The sequence below is a fragment of the Astatotilapia calliptera genome, chromosome 16, assembly GCF_900246225.1.
Source record: "Astatotilapia calliptera chromosome 16, fAstCal1.2, whole genome shotgun sequence".
Taxonomy (NCBI): domain Eukaryota; kingdom Metazoa; phylum Chordata; class Actinopteri; order Cichliformes; family Cichlidae; genus Astatotilapia; species Astatotilapia calliptera.
Window position 1 is genome coordinate 34,229,149 of NC_039317.1, and position 21,054 is coordinate 34,250,202.

Here is a 21,054-nt window from a genome sequence, read left to right on the forward strand (position 1 = left end):
TTGATGTCAACTACTTTTTTTGGATGTCAGAAGAAGAATTATGGCGATGCTGGAAAAGCCTACAGAAGCATTTCTAAAGACCCGAGTGTTCATCAATCCATATTAGCTCCAACTGTCTCCTCATGGCAGAGTTTCAAGAGTACTCTCGCTAGTAGCAGGCTGCCTGCAAAGATCATACCGACAGCACAACATGCACGCTGGAAACTTGTGAGAAAGACATCAAGAGAAACATCAGAATACCTGCAGACAGTCCTACAGGTATTAAATCTTTATCCCGTTATGAGGAAACAATAAAGGAAACGACAGAGCCATGAAGGAACCTCAGGCACATCTAAAGTTCCCAAAAGGACAGAGCTGGAGAGGCAGTGTTCTTCAGGCAGGTCACACAGGAAGCTGCGATTAAAGTTTAAAACAAAGAAAACGCTGCACAAATAATCAAATCTGACCTGTGGAGCAGGTTTGTGGGCAGCTTTGCTTCCTGATGACCTGGAAATGTTACGATCATCGAGAAGCTTGAAGGAGTTTTGTAATCCACGAGAGGAGCGACTCGAATGAGCAGGACGCTGAGCGGACGGACCGCTCACATCTCTCAGAGGTCATCCATCACCAGCAGCGGTTTTAAAGCTTTGTTTTAAATTGCAAAATGGAAATGTGTTGAGGACGTTGTGCTCTCACAGTCAGCTGTGCAGGTTCATCGATCTCCGTCTGTAATCTAAGACTACATTTCTCTGAGGGTGAGAGCACGCTTTTTATTTTTTATTATCAAGGTGAACTTAATGACACGAGAGCTGGTCGCCCATCCAGCTCTCGTGTGGTCTGCTGCCACAGGGGCTTGACCTTAACCCGAGGTGTCGTGGAACGACCTGTCCTCATCCTTCGCTGTGTGGATCGTAGATTTAGAGGATCCAGACGCAGGAGGCAGAGAACTCAGCGCTCACAAAACTCCCAGAAGCACAAAGTCCAAAAACACAATAAACATTATAATCCAGAAAGAGTAAACTCTCACAGCCTGGGATCAAATCCAAAGAAAGGCACAGAGACTTGCACAAACACCAAGCAGCACATGCAGAGAATGCAACCAAGCACAAAGAAAAGGCAGGGCTATATATCCTGAGGGTAACTGGGACAGTGACACCTGTAGAGAGCTATTTGGGACCAGTACACCAGTACCAGCTGTCTGTACTGGAGCCTCATGTGAGGTCAGAGGTAGGGCTGCTTGATTATGGCAAAAATGATAATCACGATTATTTTCACTGAAATTGAGATCTCGATTATTTGACGATATTTATTTAACAATAACAATGTGTTGAATAATGACTTTAAAAAATAATATAAAATAGTGCAAATACTGATAACAGTGCAAATGTTTGCAATATAAGAAACAAATGAAAAATGTAAACATCTGTGTTTAGTGAGCTTTGCAGTGTTGCTCTGTGGTGCAGCTACACTGTAGCAAAGTTTACACACAGTGTCTACTTGATCCACGTCTGACTGAACCCATAATGTTTCCACACCGCTCAAGTTTTTTACCTCTCTTTTCAACCAACAGCAGTCACTCTCCTCTCCAAATAACTACTGCTGAGCTTTCCCAGCTTCCCTCGGGTCCTCTTAATCAGCGGTCCCCAACCCCCGGGCCTCGGACCGGTAGCGGTCCGTGAGTCATTTGGTACCGGGCCACGAGAGTTGAGGCTCAGGTGTGAAATGTCTGGTTTTCAGGGTTTTTATCGGTTCTCAGCGTTATTTTGTTATCGTTTTTATCGTTTACTCGGTTTTCCTGGGTCTTTCCACATGTGTTATGAATAAATCTTCTTTTTTTCGGTCCCGGTACTAGTTTTATTTGGTTGTATTTATCCGCGACACCTTAAAGGCCGTGAAAATATTGTCGGGCATAAACCGGTCCGTGGCACAAAAAAGGTTGGAGACCGCTGCTCTTAATTGTTGTGACGCGTGTTCGAAATGCAGAGAGGTGCGCTCGATTTGCCACACGGAGCAGCGCGAGAGTAACGCACGAAGGAGGGGCTAATAATCGGCTCAGTCATTTTTAATGATCGTTGAAAGCCCAGATCGTAATCGAGATTACAATTCGATTAATTGAGCAGCCCTAGTCAGAGGTCGTTTGAATCCCAGAGGGTCAGAAGAAATGCAGTTCTCTGAGGACAGCTGACTGCTGCTCCCGGCGACTCAGCCACACCTCTCTCCAACACACACACATGCAAACCATCCAGGCCCATCTGAGGAAAGCTCTGTGCTGTTTCTCTGTGAGCCACACGTTCTTTCTTCTTTTGACTTGTTTGGATATTCATCATCACTTTTGGGAGAAAACTTTTTATTTCCGTTTGAAATGATGCCGGAAACCCAGCTTGTTAAATTTCCTGGTGTCTGCCTGCGTGAGGGGAAGGCTTTTGTCTGCACATTAGACGTGCGCCTTTGCTGAGTGTGCATAATGTGTGCGATTTATTAGATGCTTATTCTCCAAACCTATTAATGTCACTTAAAATGCAAATAAAAGCCAGTCAAGTGTTGGACGGTGCAGAATTAAACAGGTGGACTCAGAGACAATAGAGAGGCTGCAAATCAGATTTTGCTGCAATGCCTGCTGGGAGTCTGGGTTACAGCACAGCTCGTAACACACACCAGAGTTAGCTAAGAGTCCACGATAACGGGGGGAGGCCCAGGCGGAGGATGTGATGCAGCTGTTTAGCTGCGTCCTAATATCGTCCTCGGGGACAGACTTGCACTAAACGGCAAATACAAGATTGTTGGCTTCAGAGAGCTGCTCTGCTTGTTGTCAGCGTAGAAATGAATGCATTTACATCTTGATCAGCCAGTTCATCCACTTCTAATACAAAATGACTCTAATTAGATAAAACGGCGGTTTTGCCGAGGCATTAGCGTGTGATCCTAAACACGCAGCGTTTGGCTGATGACAGTTTGCTGAGAGTGACGCTGGGAAAGAATCACATGGTTGATTTTGTGTCTTCTTCCTACTCAGAGCCCGTCACCTGTAACCACAAGGACTTTGCCTGTGCCAACGGAGACTGCATCTCCTCCCGATTCCGCTGCGACGGAGACTACGACTGCTTGGATAATTCAGATGAGGTTCATATTAACCTTATGCTATGAAACATTCATGTATTTAGTTTGTTTTTCTTTTTGTTGTTCATAAAATGAGGAAACAACAGACATTGGTTTTATTCTGAGCGACCAACAACCTAATACAGGAAGTCAGGATCAGCCGTTAAAAAAGTGCTAACCCTGATGCTGTGGGTGTTGCCCAGCAGGCAGTGCAACACTGATACACCTGGTTATATTCTGATCACTATTAAGCATAATTAACTGTCAGCACAGTCACATATTAATTATGAATTTAACCATTCAAACCTATATATATACAAACCTAAACCATGGGCTGTTGACACATTCCTGTGGCCACCCACACACATCAAGGTCAAACTTGGTCTGCATCTACACACACAAACTCATCTACATTTAACACACTAATCACAACTATACTTTGATTGTATCTCAGCAAAGATGGAAAAGCTCACTTTTAGCACAGAAGGCTGGATGTTCAGACGATTTTGTCACAGGTTGAGGCAGACTGTGTGGAGAGTGGATCCAAATGCAGATGAAACAAAGCGTGCAAACAGACTTAATATTAACTGAAAGCAGCAGGTAAACAATAACCTAAAATAAGCTAAATATAAAAACCCTAGAACAAGAACAGGAACCTAGAAACCTGAAGACCTGACATGTGTCTGTAAACCCGGGAACAAAGCAGGCGATCGAGCGAGGAACGAGTGTAAACACACACAGGAGGTGATGAAGGGAAACAGCTGATTAGAACAAACATAATGACGCCACAGGGGAGTGAAACTAAACACCACGAACATGGGACACCAGACCTCTTCAAAATAAAACAGGAAACGTAATGAGATACAGACATGACAACACAACATGACAACATAAGACACGCAGACATGAAACACGTCTAAGAAACAATGACCCGTAACAGCAACCTCGGCATAATAGAAATTAAACATAAACCATAAACATCAAAATATGTAAAAACTCAAAACGCTGAGTCAGATGAAGCTGATCGTTGGGAGACGTGAACCCATCTCTGTCCCGCCGCTCTCGACATTAGAAACGGACTAATGTGTCAATATTTGTAAATGAATAATCGCGCTGTTTTAGGCTAAACTGCATCGGTCAGTTACATATTTATAAAGTTACTAGAAGTTTATATCATTTGTTTTAATGGACTTTTAAGGTGCGAGCGTATGAGGACTGATCCTCTGTTCACTTTTATTTCCAGCTGTAGTTTTGTTTGCCGCCTGGTTTACTGCTGTGACTCTAAACGGATGCCACCAGTGAAACCTTTATTATTACGCAGCAATAACATCTGGTAGTCATTAATTATTAACCACATATATGGAGTACGTGCGCCTTCAGAGCGTGCTAATCAGCCATGCATCAAACGTAGTTTTAGCACAAAAACCACTGAAATCAATAAACACACGTTTACTGTATTATTTACCTTAATAGTGTAATTACACCAGGCGTTATTAATTATCAGTTCATTGTTTGTAAATATAGTAAAATATGAACACACTGAATTTGAATTAATTATCAGTTCATGTATAACAGTCATTATAAATTGAGCTGCTAACAAGGCGTGAGTGGTCCCTATGCATCATATCAGTGCTAATGCTGTCAAATGATGCGGGTCAATAATAAGTAACATAAAAATTACAGGTCACATAAATGTGCTATTGTAGACACACACAAAAGGACACAGAGGCTTAACGCGTACAAATCACAGTGTACATGAGCCAAATTATAGCATATGGATAGTGTAATTCAGTCTGCAATTGATCCCTGGAAAATGTCTGTCACTATCTGAGCGTGCAGCACAAGCACGCATTAAATATCCAAATTGGAAAAGAGAACTGAAATTAGATGGCTATATTGGCGCCTGCAAAGAAAATAATCCCATTGTGGGCATAATTCACCGCGCTGATCCAAATCTCCTCGTCATGGTCGCTATATTCCAAAACAATGCTGGACAGGAAGCATCGCCACGATGAATTGTTGCACCTTCAAGTACATTAGTGCGTGAAAAGCCTCGTATTCGTTTCCTTTTGTAAATCCTAATCCTCCCCGTGCCTTTCAGCAGCACAAAGACGGCCTGTTTTGTCCATAAAGATGCTTCAAAGCCTGTTTTGTCCATAAAGATGCTTCAAAGCCTCAAATTTCTGTTATAATTTTACACTCTTGTAATGTGTGAAGAACTTAAATGTGGCTTTATCTGGCATTTCATGGCGTAAAGAGATTTTTGTGGGATTCATATAAAAATGCTCCATCAGTGATAACGATGCATAATTCAAGGACAAAGCCTTGTTATTACCATTCATTATTCGTGTTAATTTATTGCTCTGTTCAACATTTGCACAGCAATTTTTACATATAATCCTCCTCCATGCAAACCAGTGCAACCCTAATTAACCCTTTATTATGTGGCTCCCCGGCGCCAGCTTTGTGGGTCAGTGCAGTCAAATAGTTTGAGGAGAGAAAGTTTCCCTTCAATCAGCAGTTATTATTAAAGTCAGTCATTCACAGGAGCCACCTGTGTTTACGTAGAAGAACAATGCTGGCTGCATTCATGCTGGATTCAATGCATCATGAAGTTTAGCTGCTTTTAAGAAAAGTGCATGCATCTATTTTCAGTCCCATCGGGATAAAACTCTGAGGCTTTATTTCTGTTTTTATTTATTTCTCATTCGGAGAGGCTGCCGGCTGCTTTGGAATCAATGTAAATCATTTTTTAAACGCTATTTGAAATACTTTCTAAAAACCTCGTCACCTGTTGGTCCCTTTCAAGCCTCACTGAGCACCAGACTTTGCTCTGGAAATAGTATTTAACAGCGGTTACATCGTTAGTTTGTAATGGACTGCATTTATACAGCTTTGTATTCGTATCGATCACTTAAAGTGCTCTGCACTATAAACCACATGCACATTTAAACAGCTCTTCTCTGAAACCACACGTGTAGTCCTCACTCTGTGCTCACAGACACAGATTGAAGACGCGCTTCGCCTCCTGAGCCACAGCGTGCACGTGGCGGCGGGGGCGCTGCGCGGTTCCAGCAGTGTAGGTCGGCTTGTGTTAGAACAACGGTTGCGTTCATGTGACCGTTTGTCAGCCCTTCGCTGCGTTCCTTCATTGTGACCGATTGTGTCAAACTCCTCTGCGTGAGCTGTTTTACTATGTATGATGTCGTTTTCTGTTTCCGCCCAGCAGGGGGCTGAGCAGGAAACAGTCCGGCTGCTGGACGCTGGACGTGTCCTTGATGTTTTTCGCTGTGTTTAATTGCAGAAAGGCTGTGAGGCACACTGCTCAGACGACCAGTTTCGCTGTCACAACAACCTGTGCATCTCAATGAAGTGGCTGTGTGACGGGCAGGAAGATTGCAAGATGGGTGAAGATGAAAAAACCTGCCAGGAAACAGGTGAAGAAAGCTCCCACCACACACTGAACCACAGAGCCGTCCTCCTTTGTGCAACCTTTGTTGTCCACAACATTCTTTGTATTGCAAGTGTGAAGAATTCAATTTATAGTTATTATTCTTTTGTAGGTCAAAGAAACATTTTCTTTTTGTCCACTGTGAATAGCTCAGAGTGCACTCTGTGAGGTCACTGCTGTCTCCAACCAACCACAGTCTCACAAATCCCCCTGTAACACTCTTCTCTTCTGCAGTTGTGCCGTCCTGCTCGGTCAATGAGTACGTGTGCACCAGCGGCGGCTGCGTGTCGGCCAGCCTGCGCTGCGACGGACACGACAACTGCCTGGACGGCTCGGATGAGGTCAGAGAATCCCCCTTAAACTGTAGTAGCATAGTGTTGCAGTACTAAGTAATCAGAAAGCTGCTTTTCATGCATGAACCGAGGACCAATCGGTGCTTTTTCTAGACTTGATGGTTTGTGTTTGCGTGAGATGAGCTCAACTCATCTCAGGACAAAGCAGGACGATGGTTTAGCCGAAGTGTTGCTCACAAACATTTGAAAAATGTGCAGTTTCAGCTTTACTGAAGCTTTTTGCTGCCATCAAATTAAAAAACAAAACACATGTTGTACTGTTGCAACAACATAATTTTCAAATCATTAGACTCTGTTTTTAAATTGGAACTGTACAGTTTCCCAGTTTGTGGCCATGAAGATGAAAATAGACAAATGAGCAGAGAAAAGGAGTGAATGGTGTCTTTATGAGTTAAGCAGCAGAGAGAGACTAAAACTGTATTTTTATGTTTAACTCTCTTACTTCTTTGTTCTGGAGTGAAATGATTGAAGCCTTTAATATGTCCGTCTGTGTTACTGTGCAGTCTGCAGCCAGATGGCATAAACGCTCTCATGACTTTGTGGCATACGCGTGACCTTTTCCCAGCTCATCCTTGAGGGTTTGTTGCGCTCATTGAGGAGCACGTACTAAGAGATATGATTCTATGCAGAGTTGTGCATATGTTGGGTCGAGGTCCTCGAGATAAAAAGGCTCCTGAACTAAAAACATTTAGCATCTTTTGTGCTCGCGTGGCTGCGGTGACATAAACCTTCATGGTTCTGCAGTGCTGCTCCCTCTGTCCTGTCTTTGTGTTGATGAGAACGCCTGCTGGCTGCGCCTGCGTCTTTGCTAACAGATCGGCTGTGTGAAGGAGTGCAGAGAAGACGAGTTCCTGTGTCTGAATCGGGCCCACTGCATCCCTCGGCGCTGGCGCTGCGACGACGTGCTGGACTGCATGGACCACAGCGATGAAGAAAACTGCGGCCAGGGTAGGTGTCAGCGTGATGTCTGAAGGTAAAAAAGTCTGAACAGAGAATTGATTTGAGCGGCTGCACAGCATTTAATGATAAAAGGGCCGAAACAGCAGAGAGGAAGACGACTCTGAGACGGGAGGAGAGACAGGAAGAGAAGCAGGTTCTGCTGGTGTTGGTGGGAATGATCCACATTGTCAGGATCATCATGTAGAAGCATCTGTTACTAGAATCCTGTAATGGGCCATTTGTGACTCCTGTTCTCCTTTGAATGCACTGTTTTTACCGTTGGCGTGTTCGCGGCGCTAAAAGTCTCGTTGCACTCTTCGATTGCAGCAGCCTTCTTCTGCCGAGCTGATGAATTCATTTGCAACAACACCTTATGCAAACTCCACACGTGGGTGTGCGACGGCAAGGATGATTGCGGAGACAACTCTGACGAGGACGCGGACATGTGTGGTGGGTTGAGATTGTCACTCTCAAGAATTTCCTTTGAAGCAGACGATGCATATTTTATAGACCTCTGCTTTTCGATCTCCCGAGAGGGAACGTTTCGTTGTCTTTTCATAAAAGATTTGATGCTCTTATTAATTTATTTATAGTTCCACTGAAGGACACCTCCTTTAGCCGTTTGTGTCTTTTGTCCTCCAGCGAAGCTTCCCTGCCCCCCCACGAGGCCGTTCCGCTGTCGAAACGATCACGTGTGTCTGCGCACGGACCAGGTCTGCAACAAAGTGGACGACTGCGGCGACAACTCGGACGAAGAAGAGTGTGGTGAGCGCAAACCGCACCAGCACGGGTCTAACGATGCCTCGAGCGGTATTAGTGTGAAAGTTCAACGACTCTTTATTCATCAAATTAAGTGCAGAAGGTTAAAAGCGCCCCTGATGCAGCCGTCCTTGTTTCGTTCTGTGAGGATGATAATTGGAGTTGGGAGAAAAAGAAGCACCAACAATGAAGCAGCGTCTGCTTAGTTGTTGAATGACAGAGATTTCTTTTTCTCTCTCATGCTGTTTAACTAAAATAACCGAACGTTGAACATTCTGCAGAGCAGGAGGCTTGTTGGTCCTACACCGTGTGAGGCTGTGTGCTCATGCACTGCAAACCTGCAAACACAGGTTTTGAACTTTAGCTCGAGTACCAGGAGTCTAAATGTGCTGCAGAGGAATCTGAAAGGCAGAAAAAGGACTGTGACTGCATGTTAAACGGGAGCCACGTTTGGTGCACTTAACACAGTTTACAATTTATTCCTGCAGATTTTTGTGGTGAAAGTGAAAATGCTTTTCAAACACACGAGCGCTCCCAGCCTGTTTCCTCCACACAGCTTTGTGTGAATAATCCCAGACAGGAAGGAGAGGACGCATCTCTGCTCTCCTCCATCGCTCTCTCATCTCCCTCTCTGCTTCCATCACTGATCCATCTCCTCCATCACTTCATTACCTCTAAGAATTCTGTGCTTCCGCTTCTATCCTTCTGTTCAATCTGAGCTTAATCCTAATAATCTCTTCATCCGCGGCTTCATCGCTGTGTGATATTCTTTATCTCTGTCTGTTATTGGAGGAGGATGGCAAACTTTTGCTTATGTTCTCTGAGGACAAAAGCAAAACGTGTGAAACACCTCAACAGTTTTTAGTTTGAATAATTAACAGATACAGTCAAAAAGCTCTTTCTCTGATTTATTTCAAACACTTGCAAAACGACCTGCCGGCAAATAAAGAGACTCCGGGACGTCGCTTCAAAGTAGTAAACACTAAACGGACTTCATGATGATTTCAAAGTGTTCAGCTAAGTCAAGCGCAGGTGACTGGACAGGCTGTTTCTCATGAGCTGATGTCGGCTCTCGGTCTGTGTGCACTGAAGCAGAGGTCGTGGCTGGAAGACCTCGGCCCTGTGGGAAGACCGAGTTTTCCTGCAGTAACCGCCGCTGCGTCCCGATCCAGCTGCAGTGCGACCTGTTCAGCGACTGCGGGGACGGCGGCTCAGATGAGCAAGACTGCAAGGCATGTAAGTACGGCACAAGCTGACTTCAGCGGACACGTCAAAGGAGCCGTCGGTGAGATGAAAAGTACCAAATGTTACCGCGGCGTTATCAGAAAGCGAAGCTATCCTCGTTTTGTTTTGTTATTTATGCTAATACATGTGCGCCCGTGCCTGCAGTGTGCTTTGTAAAAGATGGAGATGCTCCTTTGGCTTTTGCACCTGAAAGGAGGAGCCCAGCAGGGCTGATGTGTAATCTGCCTTTATTTGTAGTTTCCAGTGGAGATGTATGTGGAAAGAAAACCAATCCGTGTGGAGAGGACGCCGTCTGCAACCAGACAAATGCTAATTCTATATGTCAGTGCAAACCTGGCTTCAAGAGGAATCAGAAGACGGGCCAGTGTGAAGGTAACCGTGTGTCATGTAGTTTCTATGGTCTGGCTTTTAACACACACTGACGGCCTTAGCTGTTGTTGTTTTTATTGACTTCTTTTATTTGTTTTTCTGTATTTTACTGCATCATTGTTGCGCATTTCTTTTACTTTAGTGGCGTTTTACATGAAACTGACTGAAATGTGCTATAAAAATAAACTTAAGAGCATTTTACATATTTACTTATTACGTATCTGTTCCTTCAGTTAGTTTAGAGGAAGCTGGCTGGTGCCTGTTGTTCATTTTGAGCGAGTTTAGTCCTGATAAAACCTGCCAGGTGTCAACAGGTGAGTTTGTGAGTCAAACCTCAGTAAAACTGGGGAAATAAACGGTCTTAATGGAAGCGATTGCTGTGACTTTATAAAGTGTTTGTAAATGTCATACATGCACACAGTTACGTGGAAAACTCTACATTTGCAGCATCATAAATGAGGCTGTACTTCTTTGCAGAGATAAATGAATGTCTGCAGTTTGACGCTTGTCCTCATTACTGCGCGAACACTAAAGGGTCCTATAAATGCTCATGTGACCGGAATTTTAAGGAGATCAACGGCAACTGTGTAGCAAGAGGTATGCTAAGAAAACTCAGTGTATCCACTGTGGTGACCTCTCTGTGGACGTGAGTCGTTTTAATGAATGGTTTTACCTTTTAACACGTGAACGACTCACCGGCAGGACCGGAGGAACGAGTGTTCTACGTGTCCAACGACACCGAGATCCGCAGCTTCCTGTATCCCTTTAACCAGAGCCTCGGATACAGGCTGCCCACGCACATTGAGGACAACGCCCGAATCATTGGGATGGATGTTCTGTTTCACCACCAAAAGTTTATCTGGGCGACCCAGTTCAACCCTGGTGGGATTTTTTACAAAGACAATTTGGAAAGAAGTCAGAGCAAAACAAATGTCAGAAATATTGTGAGTATTTTTTTTGTATTTTAATTTTGTGCTTATTAGGAAGAAAATGTGTTTAAAAATAATCCGTGTTTTAGTTTCGTATACTGCACCGCTACGTCTCACTTTGAATCAGCGTGTGCACGAGCGCCTGACGGTGTGACTCTTATCGGTTGCAGTGCTCAGACTTCCGGCGACCCCGAGATATTTCTGCTGACTGGATTACAGGAAACATTTATTGGACCGATCACTCCCGGATGCACTGGTTTAGTTATTACACAGCCCACTGGACTAAATTACGATATTCCATAAATGTGGGCCAACTTAAAGGACCGAACTGCACCCGCCTGATTACTGATATATCTGGAGAGCCGTACGCCATCGCCGTCAACCCCACCAGGGGGTAAGTACACATCACACAATATTCAACTTCACAGATGTTTCTGCCAGAGCACCATTATTTAATCCTGTAACGAGCCGCTGTTTTCGAAAACGTAATCAATTTCACATTACATAATACTCAGTAGCATGTTATTAATTACTCAGCTGCTCCGCTCGGCAGAGTAATCGGTTACATTTCCTCTTACATCACTTAAACTCGCCAGACCTGCTCCAACAAAGGTGTTACAACAACGACAAAGCGGCGCACAGCTGTGACACGTCGCTCTGCTAACGAGTCTTTGGTTTTCCTCATCGTCTCAGCTCCTGACGCTGTGTTAAAAAATAACCTGTTTACTTTTTAATATTATTATAACTGTAAAACATGACATCAACACAGAAACGTGCTGGTTGCAGTAGCTGTGATACTGAGCATGTATCTGTAAAATAAATGCATATTTGTTGAAGCTGATTTTGGTTCCTCGCAGAATGATGTACTGGAGCGTGATCGGTGATCATTCTCAGATCGAGGAATCAGCCATGGATGGCTCACTGCGCAGAGTGATGCTGGACAAAAACCTGAGGAGACCCACTGGTGGGTGGCTCGTTTATTCCTTTTGTTGAACCACATTTTTTAAAAAGTTCATCATTAATTTTGAAGTCATATGAAATGTTGTGAATTTTATGAATGGACTTTGTGTGTTCTGATATCTCTGGCCAATACCTGTCCATCAATAATTATTCAATAACTATTTAATTTCCAGTTACTGAAATGATTGAACGATCATAAAAATAAAGATAAAAAGTAACACAGCACGGTGTCGTTGGGCTGATATCTGCACCTTCTTTATTTGTGCAGTAAACACACATTTGATGCACAACGTGCAAATTCCACATAGCAGAGCTTCAATATAAACTCGTGTTTGTTATTGAGGCAGCTAATAAATACCTGATTAACTAACAATGTTCTGCCAACATGTGTAACACTTACACACACGATGTGTTTCGCCTGCAGCGTCACGTGACGTTTGCAGTTATATATGAAATAAACTTCCGCATGCAGACTGTCTGTTATTCTAAAGAATCAAATGGATATATATATTTATTTATATATATTTATTTATTTATATATGTATGTATGTATATATATATCTCCATCCAAATCAGCGCACACGCAGCAGCGTACAGCTGCTCGGGATGTGTTGTACGCCTGTAGGGAAGCACTTAGTGCTGATCTAGTTTTGAAGAGCTGCTTTGGCCTCCTTAAATTCAAGGATGCTATGATCTGTCTTGGTCACACAAAGAGGAATTCATCATCAGCTATTTAAATGCTGCAGCCTGGTGCTCAATTATACGCTCAGACTTCTGGGAAACAGTAGAATTGTAAAAAAGCTCATCGTGATCAAAAGGCGCCGTCCTTTCTCAGGATTTTAAACACAAGCTGTTGAATAGAAACAACCGGACGGAGAAACGTTGGTGCTGGAACCGTCCTGACCTTAAGGTCTCCTCCTCTGAGGGACTCCACAGTGATCTCTGTGTAATTTGTCAGGTAAATGAATCTCTTACCTTCATCCTCCCACAGGGCTGGCCATTGATTATTTCAACCAGCGTATTTACTGGGCTGATCCTGAGCTCTCGCAGATAGGGAGCATGAGATTGGATGGCTCGGACCCTCTGGTGACAATCAGCGACAGACACGGTAAACACAAATGGAAAACTTTCTCATCTACACAAATTCGTTTCATGCTTCTCTTTGTTTTTCTCAACTTTATTTATCAAATAATTGCCAGATTAACATTGCTTTTATGTGGCACAAGGTTAAGGTTCTAAACAGTGTCTGTTAGCACCAATCCTCTTACACAACACAGTCGTCCTTCGTCTGGGCACCTCAGGATATAAACTTTATAATCCCAAAGCTGCAGAAACCTGATTTTATCTGCTCTCTTTTCTCTGCTGGATGTTTAGGAATCTCCCAGCCGTACAGAATCGATATATTTGAGGACTACATTTATGGAACTGGGTTAAAACACGAGGTCTTCAAGATTCACAAGTATGGGAAACAGGCTGTGGAGTTTCTCAGTTTGGGGGTGGAGAAGCCCACTAATGTTTTCATCTCCCACCGTTACAAACAGCAGGACGGTAAGCTGCCCTGATGTTCACTGTTTATCTGTAAAATGTCCCTTTAGAGCAGAAGAGGAAACGCTGTTCAGTCAGTTGAAGTTTGATTATTTATTTACTTGGTAATTGTGTTTGTAATTCAGTTCCATTGTTATTATTTGTTCCTTTGATGTTCTAAAGACTTCTTATAAACACAAACACACACAAACAGCCACCGATCATATTTCTGAATGAACGACTAGAGCAGCAGACGAGGCGAATAATAAATGCAACCATCAGCAGTTGGTAACCAACCACACATACTGGACTGACAGCAGTAGCACGATATTTAGGTTTATGATAAACATAACAACAATCATTTATTGTGTGTGTGTGTGAGAGGTGAGGTCCAGCTGTTCCAACCAGTACGGGAGGAGTTTTATTAAAACTTTAAGGTTTCAGTGATGGATGTGTGGATGTTGAAGGGCCGCTGATGTCCCGACCACATTATATAAACAATGTGACAACAACGTACAGTTCCAGTTCCCTCTGCATCTCCACACAGCTATAAGAGGGCTCCAGGCACTATCCTAAATTTGACCATCACACAGACTTTAGAGGAACCAGCCTCCCTCAGGGAACTCTGAGAGTCATCAAACATTAAATATAAGGTTAGAAATGTGTGTGTACAACAAATAGAAACACGTTTCTCTATTTGTGCTGTTTCATGAAACTATCAGATAAAATCTCTCTCTGGATGCTTTGTTGCTTGTTTACTTTAACATCTGGCTGACGACTTTTAAATGTCCCATTTGGCTAACGTTGGTCTGTTCACGGCGACACGTTGACCCTGGAAAAGTAACATGAATGTGGTGAAGAGACATCAGCTCAGAAATTCATCCACCTGCTGCACGTCTGACAAATAAGCTAAAGACGAATATTCAGCAAACCTGAGAGATTGTTTTAAAAACTGTGCCGAGTGAAACATGTGGAGCTGTTTTATAGAGCAAACTATAAATGATATTATTCACTGTGAGCAGCTGAGCGACGCTCAACAGTGAAAAAGTCATTATTTCATTAAAAATCGATCAATCCATTTTATTTATCTGGTATCAGTTTTATTATTAATGTTATTTGACATATTAGGATGTAATGCAGTTTGCCACAAACAAACAAAACCAATTGAATTTAGGATTCATTTCTTTTATTGGTTTCTTTAAATAACACCTGCGTATCTGTCTGATCTGCTGAAGCTCTTCGTCCCCACTCGTTCGCTCCGGTCAGCTGTTGCTCTCAGTCCCCAAATCACTGAGGAGACCGAGCGTTCTCTATCGTGGCTCCTGAGCTTTGCAATAATCTTCCTCTTCACATTAGGCGATCGACATCAGTGATGGTTTTTAAATCCAGATTGAAAACACATTTTTATTCACTGGCTTTCACTCAGTGGTTGACTGACTTGTATTTACTTATATTTTATTGTTTTCGCTATGTTTATTATTTTATCGTATTTATTATTCTTATGGTATCTATTATGTTTCTATTGTTCAGCACTTTGGTCGGCCTTGTGTGTTTTTAAAGTGCTATATAAATAAACCATGATGATGATGAAAACTGGAGTCATGCAGTATGCAGGACTGTGGATTAAGATAAATTTATGATTAGTGAACAATTAGGTTTTTGATAAAAAGTTTAATTCTACATATTTTAACGAAACAACTGGACTAATATTGTGAAACGATGCTTTATAGATATAAATGATATTTAGCTGCGTGTTTCACGTGTGCAACATAAACCACTAACCTGTTCAATCAATCAAGGCTTTATTCGCCACGTGCAGGTTGCCCTGCAGTGAAATAGGACACATACCCCCCCTTCCCACCCATCACATGGGGATACAGGTCGGAGATCGGTAGCGTTACAGAAAAACACTGAAATATACACTACAATGGGAAAGTACAAGAGGAATAAAGAGACCTCTGCTCATGCTGGGCTCCTGGGAGGACAGCATGAGAACAGGAAACAAAAAAACTCCTCTGCACAGAAAAGCACATAAATGTCCACAACACAACATTATAGAGCACGTGACCAGCCACAGGGTCGGGTGGGGGGTGAGGAGTCATCCGAAGCAAACACAGCAGCCATCCTGCCCAGCGCTACCATCCAGCGCGGGCTCAGACCCGCCGTGTTCCCCCGCAGGAAACAAGCATCGAAGGCGTTTGGAAAGGGAGGGGGGATGAGTGTGTGCATATCAGTGTATATGTATGTGTGTGTGTATGTGTGTGTGTGTGTGTGTGCGTGTCCAGAGCTCAGCTGAGACAGTGTCCTTCGCCCTGCTAGGCTAAGTAAACAGTCTGCCAGCCAACCCAGGTGGCCTTGCATGGATGGGAAGAACAGACTCAACACAGTCGTTATCAGGGTGTTGTTGTTCGGCTCCAGCCTTGCGACTGCAGCTGGCGCCGAGAGGATATCCACATGAAGTGATGGTGCTTTTTACTATCACTTCATGTGATGGTAAAAAGCGAACAGCTCATATGAATTTCAAAGCAGTTCTACAGTCCAACACTGGTCTCTCAATCTCCCGTTGGAGAGCCGCAAGCTTCTCCATACTTGCGCTCATTTCTTGTGCTCAAGGAGCCGATTTCTGAGAACTCACGACCACAGTGTGCTTCCCCAAGATGTGATCCAATTTTTTTTGAGAAACTCACGCCTCTCCCATCGTTTCAATCCCAGCGGGCAGCCTTGTGGGGGTTTGAACAGCCAGTTCCGCTTCCTTAATTCTTCGATAAGTCAGGGCCAAGCCAGCTCCGATCAGAACCCTGTTATCATGGTTCATAGGTAGATATCTTCAGCACTCAGGCTCACCCGAGCCCAGACTTCTCGTTGAGAAAGGGGTGTTGATTGCATTCAGGGAGCAGTTGATCAAATCCATAATTCCTCTTTTAGGTTTTAGAGAACAGACTGTGAGAGAGTGTTCAGGGAAAGTAATACAAAAAACACGAGACTAGACAAGGACACAAGAGGCTAAGCAGGGAAGCTCAGGGAGAGGAGGAGGAGGAGAAAAGTGCGACCGCCTTCGTCAAGAGCAAGAGCGGTCGCACTGTTCTGATCAATACAGCCACGTCCGTCCTCTCACTTCCTCCAGGTGATAAAGCATGGCAGTTATTGGTTCCATCTCTGGTGTTAATGATGAGAAAGCGTGAGAGAGCTCAGCCTCGGTCAGGTTTTCACTTAAACGACAGCTGTTCCTCCCTACAGACTGATTAGTGTACACTGTGGAGTCTGAGGGCACAACATGTGCTTAGCTTGCAAGTAGCTAAGACACAAAGGCTCGATATGTAAGAGATGGCAGAGATTTTGATTTCTCTCTTTTATCGTCATCCTTTAAACTGAATATATAAATAAACTCTCTTAAACCAGTAAATGGATCTCAGGGTTCGTTCTGCTCGGTGTGCAGCAGGATTTGTTTGACAGAACAGCATGAAGGACAGTTTTAGATTCACACAAAATGAGAAAGTCTCTTGGAGACATTTCCATGATCGTCAGTTCAAACAGTTGCATATAAGTAAGTTATTGGGAGCGCCGAGGAAGATCAGCCCTCGTGAGTCAGCAGGACCAGGTCACATCCCTGGGTGACCTCTCTGTGTCTCCGATGCTTCCGTCTTCTGTCTACAAACTGCGCCCCGGTCTGCCAGGATTGGTAACTTCAGCTAACATTACTACAAACATGGGCTCTCCACCTACCTGAGCAGGGAGGAGCATTCAACACCACACAGCGGGTTTCGAGGGGCCATCAGCGGCTGCATTTACGGAGCAGACTGAGGAGCTTCTACAGCTGCATGATTGAGGCCATCCTGACCAGCTGCATCACCGTGTGGTGCAGTAACACCGCTGCACCTGCACAGAGTGCTGAAGACTGCCAAAAACATCATTAGGACTCCAGCACCCTCTCTGCAGAGGATCTACCATCAGTCCACAGCTGCCTCCATCAAAGACCCCGCCTACACGCTGACGTAGCATAGATTGGATAAATATGTACATTTGCCCTGCAGCTCAGATTCTTCTTATTTTATTTCTATCTTCGATTTATATTGTATTTCCTTTATTGTACTAACTGTAGTTCTTTATAATTGTTTCTGTTGTTTTTAAATGATCATTTATTATAGTTATTAGTTTTATACATGCATCTTTCTGTTTGGCACCAAAAGAAGAATTTCATTCACGTTTCTGTGAATATGACAATAAAAAACCTGAAGGGCTTCCCTCAGACTGACAGCGAGACGGCTGAAACCTGAACAGGACACTGATCAGAGCTGGTTTTGGGATGAAGCAGGGTGAACACCAGGTCCGACCCAAAAAACCAACCAATTCAAACGAACTGTGAAGAAGAGTGGCGCAAACCCAGTTTTAATGAGGGTGCATGTAGAGGACATTCATGCTCACGATGAGTGGATGTGAACCTCTGACAGCAGCTTGATTCAAACATTATGTTGAGTTGTGTTTGCCTGTTTCAGTTAAAGCAGTTTGATTCACAACATGAACATGTCGTCCTCTCTGCTAAAAGCAGCCCTTCTAAAGGTGACACATCAGTTATACAGTTATTTCTCAGCTTTTGATTATTCAATGTGAAGATGCATGTGTAAATGATTCATGTGCTGTGCCTCTAAAGCCTACAGCACTTCAATAGCTCTATTAAAAAAGAACAACCGCATGTTTCACAGAAAGAGAAGTTGTTCTTGTTCAGCATCACAGATGATCTCCTCCGTTGTTTCTCCACAGGACCCAATCCATGCTCCAGAATGTCCTGTGATTTCATGTGTTTGCTCAACCCGACTGGTGCCAGGTGCACCTGTCCAGAGGGGAAGGTGCTGGTGAACGGCACCTGCAATGATGTCAACGTCTCAGGTATCTTAACAGTAATATTGACTTTGAATATATAACAATGAGCAGCTTTCTGAAGCGTCACGATGTGTTTAGTGAACACGCTGGTGATAACTGCATTCTGTGCGTGTTGCTGTCTCACATTAGCTCCATAACACTGTTAAATATCACGTGACTGTGCACATGGCGCTGCAGTAAGTGATACAAACTTTGCTGCTGTGAAGGTGAACTGTGCCGCCCCCCCTGTGAGAATGGAGGCCGCTGCTTAGCCAATGAGAAAGGAGACTGGAGGTGCTACTGCTGGCCTGACTTTTCAGGGGAGCGTTGTGAGGTCAACCACTGCACAGACTACTGCCTAAACGGAGGCACCTGCATGGGCTCGCCGCTGGGTACGTCTGTGCTTTCAAAAACTCTTTACTGCATGATTCCTTTGGACGATTCACATGTTTGACGTGTTTCTGAGTCGCTGCACGGAGAATAATTCATATGAACGTTTATGCTGCAGGATTCTTTATGTTCTTTGTTTACCAGTTTTGATTTAAACCCCTGCTTGATGGCACGCAGACACATTTGTCTTCATTTAAAGCGATGCAGCTTCCTCTCTTCAGGTCAGATTCGGCTGCATTGCAAAAGCCAGTTGAGCAGTTTTATCATTGATGCGGCTCTGAAAGGAGCCTCCAGCCTTCATGTGAAGGTCTCCTTTGAGGAGCTCTCCTGAGATGTCAGCAGTGAAACTGAAGCAGGACGTACAGACCTGTTAAATAAGCTTTCCTGGATTTAAAAGCCTTTGTATATCACGCCCACATCATAGTAGTTAAGTTGCTTTTAAAAAAAGATACAGATAAAAAATGAAACATGTTTATTGGCCTAATGTAGAAAGAAAGCTGTGACAAAGGTGTGGCGTGATTTCTCATTGCAGTGGTTTAAATTCATTAAATATTTATTAATTACATGGATTTAATAATCTAACAGGAAATAAATGTTTGTTTACAAAAACAGTATTTTTGTTGTTTTCTTACAGCTTAATGTGACTTCAGCAGATGGTAAAATAACTGCTGCTCATTAAAACTGTAACAGAGATGAAGTAGTGAATGTTACATTGTTTTGGGTCTTTCATGGTTAATATTGATGATCGGACCCGTTCATGCTGCTTACATAGTGAAGAGATTTTCCTTTTTTAGTGGGCAGAGGAAACGTGTGCTGTATTTAACTGTGTGCTGTTTTACTGCATTGACCACACGTCTCATGCAAGCATCGCTCTAAATGGAAAAAGAGGGATGGATTATTGTCCAACAGGATCTCCTTTGGTGATAAAAAGGGAAACTCGGTCAGTTTGGAGGCTGGATTCGTTCCCAGTCTCATCCTTAAAAACACAAGAAGGTGTCTTTGAATTTCTGCCTTCAGATTCGACTGGTTTACCAGGATCTTAATGGAAGGTTTGGCAGCAGCATGTTTGAAACAAACCTGTGTCTCTGTGACATGAAAGTAAAGAACTTCATACTGTGTCAAACAAAACAAAGTAAATATATCATAACAGTTGTGGATCACAGTTGTCTAAACACATTTGTGTAACTTGTACAAGACTTTTTGTCTGCCCAGCTGGTTGTGTATGATCCAGCACAGTTACTGTCCGCTGCATTTATTTCCTCCCCGTCAGGCCGGTTGGTTTCAGGCAGATCTTTCCTTTATGATTCTCGCCTGCTCTCGTTATCCAAAACTCCCTGAAGCCAAACATCCAAAGTGTAAAGTGTTTTCTTTAAAGTGATGTCAACTCAACGATTCGTGTTCCCGCCCATTAGCAGGAAAGTAGGGACACGGATGCAGTTAAAGGATGTAGTTTGGATAATTGCTACGACGTGAAGATGACTCGAATCTGCAGTTCAGAAAGCGCGGCTCAGGTTCTCTGACTGAAACATTTTGCATATTTTTCTCAAGCTGTTGATAGAAATTTACTGCATAGAATTGTAAACAATCTCTTTTGAGTTCTGGGGCCTTTTTCCATCTGTTCATGCGGCTGCACGCTCCTAGTTCTGGACAACAAACTGTAACCTGTTTGTTTACAGGAAAACATGTTATCGTCAGCAAGCAGCTAGATTTTGTGTCATGTTGGTGCTGCTGCAGATAAAGTCTTTGAGTAGGATTGATAACCTTTGACCTCCTTTCTGTCCCTGTGCCCTCCAGTCTTCACTCTAGTGTGTTTTTAAGGCAGAGTTTCTGTTTCCTGTTTTACTTGGATAGTTGGGTTTCTCCTGTTTCTTGTTTCAGGTTATATCCCCTCTCTGTCTTATAGTCTTGAGTGCTTTCAGCTGTGCTGTGTTCCCCTTCTGTTTCTAACCACCAATTAATCCTCATTATTGTCATTTCCACCATGTGCAGTGGCACAGCGCACAGTGAAGCACCCTGGTGCTACATATGACGTATAACAGACAGTCAACACAGGACTGCATGAAGTGCAAGTGTGCAAAAACTGCAAAACACGAATGAAAAGCAGTGAAACACCGAGCAGAACAGAACAATACAGATACAACAGTGTGTGTGTGTGTGTGTGTGTGTGTGTGTGTGTGTGTGTGTGTGTGTGTGTGTGTGAGAG

General features: G+C 43.5%; 1 protein-coding gene across 8 annotated transcripts in view; it reads left to right on the forward strand.

Moving 5' to 3' along the window:
- lrp1bb (low density lipoprotein receptor-related protein 1Bb) overlaps positions 1-21,054 on the forward strand; it is a 270,260-nt gene that overhangs the window by 234,198 nt on the left and 15,008 nt on the right. For 5 of the 8 annotated variants that reach the window (XM_026144139.1, XM_026144138.1, XM_026144141.1 and 2 more), the window contains 16 exons: positions 2,993-3,099; positions 6,380-6,512; positions 6,761-6,867; positions 7,695-7,827; positions 8,146-8,268; positions 8,461-8,583; positions 9,670-9,813; positions 10,060-10,194; positions 10,669-10,788; positions 10,894-11,135; positions 11,291-11,514; positions 11,978-12,084; positions 13,072-13,188; positions 13,455-13,628; positions 18,363-18,488; positions 18,689-18,853. In XM_026144139.1, coding sequence (XP_025999924.1) covers positions 2,993-3,099; positions 6,380-6,512; positions 6,761-6,867; positions 7,695-7,827; positions 8,146-8,268; positions 8,461-8,583; positions 9,670-9,813; positions 10,060-10,194; positions 10,669-10,788; positions 10,894-11,135; positions 11,291-11,514; positions 11,978-12,084; positions 13,072-13,188; positions 13,455-13,628; positions 18,363-18,488; positions 18,689-18,853 — 2,280 coding nt within the window. The remainder of the gene's footprint in view (positions 1-2,992; positions 3,100-6,379; positions 6,513-6,760; positions 6,868-7,694; positions 7,828-8,145; positions 8,269-8,460; positions 8,584-9,669; positions 9,814-10,059; positions 10,195-10,668; positions 10,789-10,893; positions 11,136-11,290; positions 11,515-11,977; positions 12,085-13,071; positions 13,189-13,454; positions 13,629-18,362; positions 18,489-18,688; positions 18,854-21,054) is intronic. The other 3 variants (XM_026144140.1, XM_026144134.1, XM_026144135.1) reach the window with 2 other exon arrangements.